Here is a 10,255-nt window from a genome sequence, read left to right as displayed (position 1 = left end):
TCATTTTCTTTTGAATTTATGCATCAGCTTTTCAGATATAGCTTTCCCTTGACAGGCACTTGCCTTTTGATGCTGTCTCCTTGCCAGGCTGCTGGGTGACACTTCATGGTGCTTCAGGCAGCCACTCTTACCTATACATCTAGATATAAATTTTATATATATATATATATGTGTGTGTGTGTGTGCATATTATACATATATATATATAAATACATATCTACATAGTGTAAAACTAACGAAGCTGCTGCTTTGACCTGGATGCTCACAGGTGACCTGTCCCCATCACTGAGCCTCAGAATCTCGACTCTGTGACCCAAACTGACCTGACTCGGGAGAAGGGGGCAGAAACCCCTCTGCGGCCCCCCTGCGCGGACATTTTCAGCTATTCCCCCTCTAACCAGGTGATTTTTGTGGTGCCACAGGCCGGTCCCTGCAGGGCACAAACGCCCTCCGCACCCTGCTCCCCCACTCGGCTCTTTCCGGAACCGCTCGGTTCCTTCCGAAATCCCTCGATCCCTTCCGTACCCTCTCCCTCCTTTGTTTCCGAACACCTCGGTCTCTCCGGAATTGCTCGTTTCTTTCCGGATTCACTCGGCTCTCTCCGGATCCCCAGCGTTCGTCGGCAGAGCTCGGGTGGGCGTGGCCTCCCCTCCCGATTCTTTCCGATGGCAGAGTAGGGCAGGGCCGCGCTTCGGCGCTTACGTCACCTCCGGCGAGGCTATAAAAGGGAGGGCGCGGGCAGCGCGCGCGGTCCGTGGCGGAGGGCGCGGAGCCGGCGGGAGGTCGCTGCGCACCCACAGACCCGGTGAGGGGATGGGGCGGGCGGGGAGTGCCGTGCGGCCTTCACCGCGCCTCGCTCGGGCTCACCCAGCCCCGCACGCACAGCCGGGCACAGGTGTGTGGGTGAGCCGGAGGAGGCTGAGGCCGGCCCTGCCTCCGCGGGCGTCCCGGCCGCCGCTCGCTCTCGCCCTCCGCGGCTCCGCCGGGCGGTTCTTTATCGCGGGGCGCCGCAGAGCCGGGCCCGGGCTCTCCCCGCGGGCCTCGGGCGAGCGCAGCGGAGCGAAGGGCGGGGGCGCGGCGCGGGTGAAGGACGGACGGACGGACGGACGGGGAGCGGTCGCAGCCGCCCTGGGCAGCGCGACCCGCGGCTGGAATCCCATTCAGAGCCCCGGGGAGGGACAAACAGGCGGAAAAACACATCCCCGGCGGGTAACAGCCCCCGCCGTGCCCTCCCGTCCCTTCAGGGGTGCCACCCAGCATTTCTCGGGGAGAATTGCCGGGGGATGGAGCCCCCGGCGCTCCGCGGCTCCGGGAATCATTGCACAGCAATGGCTCCCGTGGCTGCCCAGCCCTGTCCAAGGTCAGGAGATGCGGCGAGGAGGAGGAAAGAGCGATGGAAGGGCCGGGGCCGTGGGATGAGCCCTTTCCGCGGGGTCCGGGGGTCTCTGGACACGGACGGACCCGGGGGTGGCTCAGCAGAGCTGACAAGCAGGGAGGCATTTCAAGGGAATCTCCCGACCTCTGTTCCTTTCATGTATGTGTTACTTTGTATGTAGGGCAAGGTCTACTGCTTCCTTTGTAAAAGAAACAGGATTTGTTTATGCCTTGGTGGGATTTTTTTGGCCTTTTTTTTTTGTCAGTTAAAAAGAAATCCAAGTCAAGTGTTCCTCAATTTGTTGCCCGCATACACCTTGCCTGGTTATAACAATATAAATCTGTTTTGCTGGGTCATGAATACATGCCAATAGAGCAACCATTTTCCCTGATATTGAAGGAAAACCAAGCAATTATCACTGTATATTTTTTCAGCAGGTTCGTATTGGCTGTTCAGGATTTTTTTGTAGCTGTTTTATCATAAACCAGGTTCGTGTTCCAGTCAAAAATGTACGTGACTCTTGAGCAGTCTTTCATACATATTTAAATAGGTTTTGAAGAGCAGTTGTCTGGAGATGGCGAATGAATGTCAGGGGAAAAAAAAATTAAAAACCAACCCAAAAAAAGCTAACTCAGCCTGAAATGGTTCTGTATCTTTCTGGAAAACAAATAATCCATTTTCTTTTGGCATCTTTTTGCTTTCAGCAAAGTGCCAGAAGATTCCAATGACTGTTCACTGAAAGGCCTTAGTCAGGGATTCAGATTTGTTCAAAACAAATTTTAAATCCCACTGTGGGATTTTTGTGCATTTATATCCAACTAGCAGAGAGTTCTTCCTTGAAATCTTCATTTGTCCTGATTTATGGATTGTGCAGAGAAAATCATGGACAAAAGGTTGAAAATGGATTGCTTTCTGCTGCATTGTGTGTAGGATCTGTAACTGTAATAACGGAATCGTAAAGCTGCATAAAATACTTGAACCAAGATAACAGGTTACATTGTTCACAAGAAGTAATTTATTTCTGATCTTGTTGAAATAAAAAGCCACAACATCCGTATTGGTCAGACTGAAATAAAAATTTTATTTGAAGAAACATTTAAATGTAATGCTTATGTGAGATCTGTAGTTCAGGAAGTTAAACATAATTCTGGTTGATATTTTTAATAACAGAGGTAGCAACAAGAACAAAAATGGTGGTTATATTGACACATTTTAAGCATTTTTGCACGTTTTTCTCCTGCACAGCAGTAGGATAAGAGAGGCCTTAATTCTCTTGGTGGAGGGTGATGTACCTCTTGGTGAGAAATTTGTATTTCTCAGCTATGACATTTACTACTAACCTTAATAATTTAACACAACTAGCTTAGCATCTTCACTGCCTTTTTTGGGGTCCATTTAATGTATTTATGGGGTTGTAAGTGTTATAATCATAAATACATTGCTTTTTGGAGACAATCAATCACTTCCCCTTTATCGGAGGAAATAATATGAATTTCTCCTCTGCTTGTTAGTGTAGTGTGGGAGTTTGTTTTTTTCCATTTGGAAAAATGGAAGTGAGTCCAAGTGAGTCCCTGGAGTGAGTGTAGGCAGCAGAAGAATGGGGTGGAGCAGACTGCAGATGCCTTGGATAGAGACCATGGCCCAGGCTGTGCTCCCGGGGCTGCCCATGGATCCAGCACAAGGGGAATGTGCTGGCTCCCTGCTGCAGCTGGCACAGGTGAAGCTGTGCAAATACCAGAGAGCCCTCCGGAGCTCCAGCAGGCACCATGGCACACACACACTGCTGCAGTTTTCCGTGCAGAGATTGCAGCATGTCCATGGGGTTGGGCAAGGCAAAGAAATTTTCAGCTGGAAATTCAGTGGATTGGACACTCATAACAGCTACAGCTCAAAAAATGTCACCTCGAAAAATACCTTCTGTCGCAACTGCTACTTATCCTTTTTTCTTGTGGCAATTGGAAGTCGACATTTTTGTAGATACTTACATTCCAAACCTTCTGATTGAATTTGTATCTTCAAATTAAATCGTCACTTGATTGTGCTGTAACGAGAACCATCATTTGCCAAGTCCAGATAACTTGCTTTACTTTCTGTTTTGACCTTCAGATTATGGTATTTTTCTGGTTTGTTTTGAACTAACTGGAAAGGTTAGTAGGTACTGAATTAACTGTGTTTTCCTGTTGATACTGTAACCTTTTTGCATGAGGGGGGTATGTAATTTTCAATAGCTTAGGTAGCACTAACACCAAATGGTTTTATGTGACAAGGAAGCAAAATGAAAGTGATTAACAGGTACTGTGACAGAAAAAATTCAGCCATATCCTTATGCTGATCATTAGTTGAATGTTATCTTGATTTCCCCCTCCCTTTTAGACTCTACATTCTTCCATCATGTTGTCATCGTTTCGTAAAGTCAAAGTCCAGGTATTTTTCCGTAATGCATGAAATGCCCTTGCCACACTTGCCTGCCTTTATTGCAGTGACCTGTTTGTAACAAAAGCCACTAGTTTGAATTTATTCTATACAGCAGATGCTTTATTTGCACTTAGTGTGAGTCTGATCTGCCTTTCCTTTAATACTTTGAGTTGCCTAATTTCTGTCTGATGCATGATGTGTGAACATTTTATAGTCGTTATAGTTCAGTAAAATCAGGTTTTGATAATGATTAATTTTCCAAGAGGTTTTTATTTTGAAACATACTTTAGCAGAATGTTTTTCTATATGGCATCTGCAAGTCAGCTGTGATGAGATTTACAGTGTAGAACATTGTGCATTCAAAACTGGCTTTTCATTCACCTGCACAAATTTATAATCCTTGAGTTGTTGTGGTGTAACTGTTTCTGCACAGTGATGCTTCTATTTCAGTGGTGATAAAATTAATATGATGTATGGATCAGACTACAGCTGAGGAACACAGGCAACTAGATTTTATTTGGAAATGGTGGTGATGTAAATGTTTATACTGCAATTAAAATGATAATGAAAAGATAACAAATGGGGATGAAAAACACTGGGGTTAATTATATAATTTTACATTACCTGTGAACTACATTTCTGCAATGCAGTCAAGGTAATTTGCTTTCTCAGGAGTCTCAGCAGAGTGCAGTCCTTGCCAGCCCTGCATAGTTTTATCAAAGGTCTCTGATGTTAAACCAAAAACAAATCCAAAAAAGCCCTCTTCTATGTAAAGACACCAAATTCAGATGGGTGATTCAACTGCTCTTGTTTAAATAGTGGCATTGAGATTTTAAGATTAAATGCCTTAAAATGAACAAGTCATTATCTGTCTTCATATTTCAAAAATGCATAGCTGAGGCTGTGCTCCAACCTTCTTGTCAGCCTAAATCACCAGCTTTGCAACCATTTTGATTTAAACAATTTACATTTCTTGTTTCTTCTAATGCGACAGTTTCTGTGTCCCTGCAATACCTGCTTAAATTTTGGGGCTGGTCTGAATTTTACCTGCACTGTGGTTAGACTATAGGAGTCTACAGCATCAAGTAGCAACTTCAGCACATCTTGGATTTTTTTTTTTTAGTTTTATTTTGGTACTGCAGTGCTTGACTGATTTTTCTGGCTTGGAATGTATGGAGGTATAGGGCTGTTAGTGACTTCCTTAACAGCATATTTGAACAGTGTTCTGCTGCATGTAGTCTAACCGTAAAATGTCTTTATTTTGTACACTTGAATTCAACAAACCAAAAGGCTGCGCATTAATTTTCTCCCAATGGTGTTTTAAATCTCTAGGATAGGATATGGCTTCCTTTAGCTCCTTCTCTATAACACGACATGCTCAGGCTCCCTTTGCAGGAGCCAGTGCTGTGCATGTTTCAGAAGGATTGTCTTTGATTTTCCAGCAGTACAAGTACTTATGGACTTCTCTAAACCAGGCAGTCATGGTGTTTTGGTTCTTCCCTTGTGTTTTGAGGGAGCTGTGAATGGGAGAAATGAAAGCTGGGAAAAATGTGCGTTGTTTTATTTTTTTCTTCTGTCCTTTTGAAGGTTATTTTCATATCCATTTTTTTTTTTTTTTTTGCTTAAAGAAGAAAGCTCAGCAATCTGTTTGTGGTCCCTAGGAGGGAGTAGCTGATACCAGTTAAATGTTCTTTAGACAAGATTGACAATGGGCGATGTTGCTGAACATAAAAAAAATGCATTGAGCTGTTCATGTGTGCATACTTGGGAAGCAGGAATGTTTTTGTAGGGAAAATATTTCTGTTACAGGCTACTGCTGAGGTCATGTATGCTGAATATATGTAGCACATCACAACTTGTCTTAAGAGAAAATTATTTTGCTACTTCTGAAGATCTTTATGTACTGATACCTGATTGTTTTTCAGGCAAAGGAGATTAACTTTTTTTAAGTTTCGTGTAATTGCTTTTAAAATACACTAAAATCTTCTGCCTAGCACTGAATGTATTTCACATTTGTGCTTTTAAATCCCTGAAAACATGTTTTGGTAGGGGAAATGCTGACAGCTCTGCTGTGTGGCACCGCTGTAATTCCTGTTGAACCCACCTCGATTCTGCTGTTCCCAAACTTGAATGGTGTTGCTGACATCATCATTGTTGCACTGCAGTGTCTGTAAATACCTGCAGTTGTATATTTTAGTGGGCTGTTATGTATAATTTGTATTGACTGAGGAAGGCATAGATGGAAGGATGAGAGTAATAAAGATGGAAGGATGAGAGTAATAAGTTTGTTTTGTTGTTTTGGTTTTTTTTCCCTTAATTTTCCTACTTTTTGTTGGCTGGTTAGGTTTTTTTTTTTGTTTGTTTTGCTTTGTTTTTTTTTTTTCCTTTTTAAATAACATCACCAAAACGGTGCAGTGCAAAGAAGCATTTCTGATTTTTTAAGACATAAGCTGACCTAATGTCAGTCTTACAGCATTAAAGGAGGAATGAAATGTCACCAGGACATTCCAGATCTGCTGTCTGGGGGCTGGAAAGTTCTCCCAGCCCTGTCCTTATCGCCCTGCACCGGCTGTGCAGGGCGGGGCTGCAGGGATGACTCTGGTTATCTGGGGACAACCTGGCACCGTCACATCCCTGTGCTTTTCACCTTAAAAACACAAAGCACAACTTTTAGTTGGTGGGATTCATGCAAGAAGTGCAGAGGTGTATCCTAGGGTGACTTCAAAGGGTGTAGTTGAACCAAAAAGTTTTGGGAACGTCTTTGGAGTGGTGCTTGGTACTCCAGGGAGTGCTGCAGTCGGAGGTGATAACATGGGAGGGAGGGAGACTGCATTGTTCTGCAGCATCCATGACTTTTGAGTTCCCAGCTCCCTGGTGGCTCTGGCAGAACAGACACTGCTGACGTCGGCTGGGGCTGCAGGAAGAACAGTCCATTATTGCTACACTAAAGCACTTCTTTTACAATTGACTCGCTCCACTGTAGTTACAAAAGAATCCTTTCTTTTAACCAGTTCCAGCAAAAAAAGGAGCCAGATTGCCTTGCTTGTGTGGTGAGAGGCAAACCAGCTCCCAGGGTAAATTACAGAAGGTCTCCCATTTGGCTTTTTTTGTAACAATGTTTGAAATGATAATTTAAGTAGTTCAAATATTTCCCTAGATTAATAATGTAAATAATTAAATAATTCAAAATGTTTTCAAATTACTTTGCAGAGGTTATTTTTAAGATTGAAATACAAGTTTCAGTACAGAATTGTATTGTACAGTGAATGAGTGTACAGTGTTCCAGAGACTGACCAGGATTTAATTTTCTCACAGCACTGCCCAAAACCAGAACCAGCAGAGGGGCTCCAGCCATGCAGCACGTTAGACCAGCTGCCACTGTGTTATTGCAGAACACAGTGCAGTTTAAAAGAAGTGTTGCTGGGATTCAAACGCAGCATGACAGGGCAGGAAAGGAAGTTTTTACCAATAACTTCCTTTCCTGGAGGAAAAAGGCTGTTTGAAAGAGTGCTGGAAAAAACAGCTGCTTTCTCAGGGAACCATGTCTGTGATTGAGCTCAAGCCATGTTCAGGGGTTTGAGCTTTTAATACTCAGATACACTAATCAAGTGGAGATTTTGGTAGCACTGCCAGGTAAAACCTGGGTTTTGTTTATGTAACACAGTCTGCACACACCAGGGTGTTTTGGTTTTTTTGTTGTTTTTTTTTTTTTTTTTTCCTTGCCCTCTTTTGACAGTAATGAGTGGAAGAAAAAGCAAAGCTGAATTTTCATTGCTTCCTGCAAGTGCCGCAGTGCAGCTGGGGCACAGAGTTCATGGGAGCAAGGAGTGCTGCTGGCACGGCTGTCCTCTGCAGGGTGGGGACCTTGGAAGGGTAGCTCAGGAATGTCTGGATTCGTCCCCATATGTTCCTTTCTATCAGATTGTCCTTTTACAAGTGCTTGGAAAGCATGGCCCAGTAGATCACTTTCCAACCTGTGGAGTTTTCCATACAATTATGCAGGATAGATGTCTAATTAAAGCATGCAGCTAACTAATGACTAAATAACAATTTAATATTTAATGACATATCTTAACTGATTGCTCATGCCTTTTAGTCTGCAGTTCTAGTCTGGTTTTCTTCTCCTCAATCCTATCAGACAGGGAAGTTCCTTTAGTTTGGAGAGTGCAGAAGTGATGGTAGAAAAGCACTAAGCGAGTGACTTGTGTAAACACTTTTACATGAAGACATTAATTGCCAAATTGTTCAGGCACAGTGTGTTTGTTGCAGCAACCTCTTGATATGCAGTTAGTTGTTAAATAAGTGGTTAAATATTCAAACTTCAATTATAATAGTAGTTCCACTTTTAAAATGTGTTAAATTTCTATTCTAGTGCTTAGATCTTTTACTGAAAATCAAATTGCTTTTTGAAAGTTTAGGAACTGAAAATTAAAGGTTGTCATGATTTTAATAAAAAAGAGAAAAAAGCAGATACATAGTCAGATCTTTGCTGCCTGTGGTACCAATATTAGGTTTTAGTTCATAAAGCAATGTGAAAGGATTTTCAGTCAGAGCAAGATCATTGGTTAAACAAAATGCTCCTTGACTTACTTGTCTAAGGCCAGATCTGCGAAGCCTCTTACTGGCTCTTGAAAGGTTATGTAGAGAGTGGCAGGATGGGTTTGTAAATTTTTTTTTAATAGAAAGAACAAAGAGGAGATGTATCAGACAGAGATATGGGTCTGTATATGTATGTAAGTGTATATAGATACATGTGGGCCACTTAACTGTTGTTCAAAGAAGAGAAATATTCTTTAGTTTAGTATTGAATACTTTAATTACAATATTTTGAGATATTTTATGTTGTACAAGAAATATTTTGTCTGTATCTACACATATTTGTGCACAAACTCACATTTTTAGCTGTTGTATTGGACACTTGCATGCTACAGTTTGAGATGACACAGACTTTATATGACTGCAGCCATATTTTTCCAAATCAAATAGATGTTAAATGTCTTTGTAAATTTTCCTTTACCACTTTCTGCTAGAAGTGTGGTTTTATTTATATGTAAGATACTTCCATTTTATACATGTACCTGCACATACAGAGCAAGACTGTAAGTAAACCACGTGTGATTTTACAAAAACTGCTTTATTCCTGCATGCATCTCTTTGTGATCTACCAATGTTTTGTAAGACAAACATGATGGGGTTTTATTTTTGCTTTCAGAAAATGGACCCAAGTGGTGTAAAAGTGTTGGAAACAGCAGAAGATATCCAAGAAAGGCGTCAGCAAGTTTTGGACCGTTACCACAGGTTCAAGGAACTCTCTTCTCTAAGGCGCCAAAAACTTGAAGATTCCTATCGATTCCAGTTCTTCCAGCGTGATGCAGATGAGCTTGAGAAATGGATCCAAGAGAAACTACAGATTGCATCTGATGAAAATTACAAAGACCCAAGCAATTTGCAGGCAAGTCCTCCTGTCACTTTGTATTTCCTGTACTGTTAATTTTAGGGCATTAGAAGTCAGCTGGGATAGAACAAACACAGAAATGAAACTTGAGCTGAGAGTGAAGAAAGATGGATGCAAATACCCATGACCTTGCAAAGTGCTCTTCAAAAGCCTGGCTTTTTTGCTGATGTAATTGAAATATTTCTAATAATGGATTAGATGCTACATCAGCATAGAAAATGTTGCTCAGTGTAATGTAGTGTAAAACCAACTTTGTTTAATCCTAGAACTTGTTGGATGCCTTAATTCTATGAATAAATGTGAATTATCACTTATTGTTCCACAAAAATATATATATATTTGTAGAAAATAAGCTTGTGTGGGTAGAACTAGATGACAGGTTCTCAGGGGTTTGAACACTGTCATGTACAAGAGCAAACACAAGAAAGAAATAACTAAAACTAGGATGTTTGAATCCACCTGTTGGTCTACCACATGATACAACTGATTTCAACTGTGCAGTTTTATTATTTGTTCCCCAGTCCTGAATGTGCATAAAATACACTTAAAATCTTGCTGCGGGGGAATGTGGAAGAGTCCCTGCACCAATTCTCAGTTGCATTCTTTGATGTTTTCCTCCCAGGGGAAGCTGCAGAAGCACCAAGCCTTTGAAGCTGAGGTGCAGGCCAATTCAGGAGCCATCATTAAACTGGATGAGACTGGAAATCAGATGATTAATGAAAGCCATTTTGCATCTGAAACCATAAGAGTGAGTTTTAAAGCTTTTTTCCCTCTCCCCCTCTTACAGGCCTTTCTTTAAGCATTTTGTTCAGATTGCACAGATAACTCTATATTCAAAACCTCTCTTTAAAATTCTACAGGTATTTGATTAGTGAAATAATAAGAAAATTTGTGTTTGTAAAGCTCGGAGGTGGTTTTCTCTTTCCATGAGCACCCAACTCATACCTTCTTTTGGATCCGATTCTGAGGAGAACTGTTTAAAGATGAGATGTTTTTGTAGTGATTATCAA

The 10,255-nt window shown here is 41.9% G+C and overlaps 1 protein-coding gene across 9 annotated transcripts in view; it reads left to right on the top strand.

Moving 5' to 3' along the window:
* Positions 1 to 761: 761 nt before the first annotated feature.
* SPTAN1 (spectrin alpha, non-erythrocytic 1) overlaps positions 762 to 10,255 on the top strand; it is a 46,182-nt gene continuing 36,688 nt past the window's right edge. For 8 of the 9 annotated variants that reach the window (XM_062505869.1, XM_062505866.1, XM_062505864.1 and 5 more), the window contains exons 1-3: positions 3,752 to 3,799; positions 9,003 to 9,242; positions 9,868 to 9,993. In XM_062505869.1, the coding sequence (XP_062361853.1) occupies positions 3,767 to 3,799; positions 9,003 to 9,242; positions 9,868 to 9,993 (399 nt within the window). In that variant the 5' untranslated portion in view covers positions 3,752 to 3,766. Of the gene's footprint in view, positions 806 to 3,751; positions 3,800 to 9,002; positions 9,243 to 9,867; positions 9,994 to 10,255 lie in introns of those variants that run through there. The other variant, XM_062505861.1, reaches the window with a different exon arrangement.

This window comes from Cinclus cinclus, chromosome 19, assembly GCF_963662255.1.
Source record: "Cinclus cinclus chromosome 19, bCinCin1.1, whole genome shotgun sequence".
Lineage (NCBI taxonomy): Eukaryota > Metazoa > Chordata > Aves > Passeriformes > Cinclidae > Cinclus > Cinclus cinclus.
The sequence above is the reverse complement of the archived record's forward strand: the minus strand, read 5'-3'. Positions and strand labels throughout refer to the sequence as shown.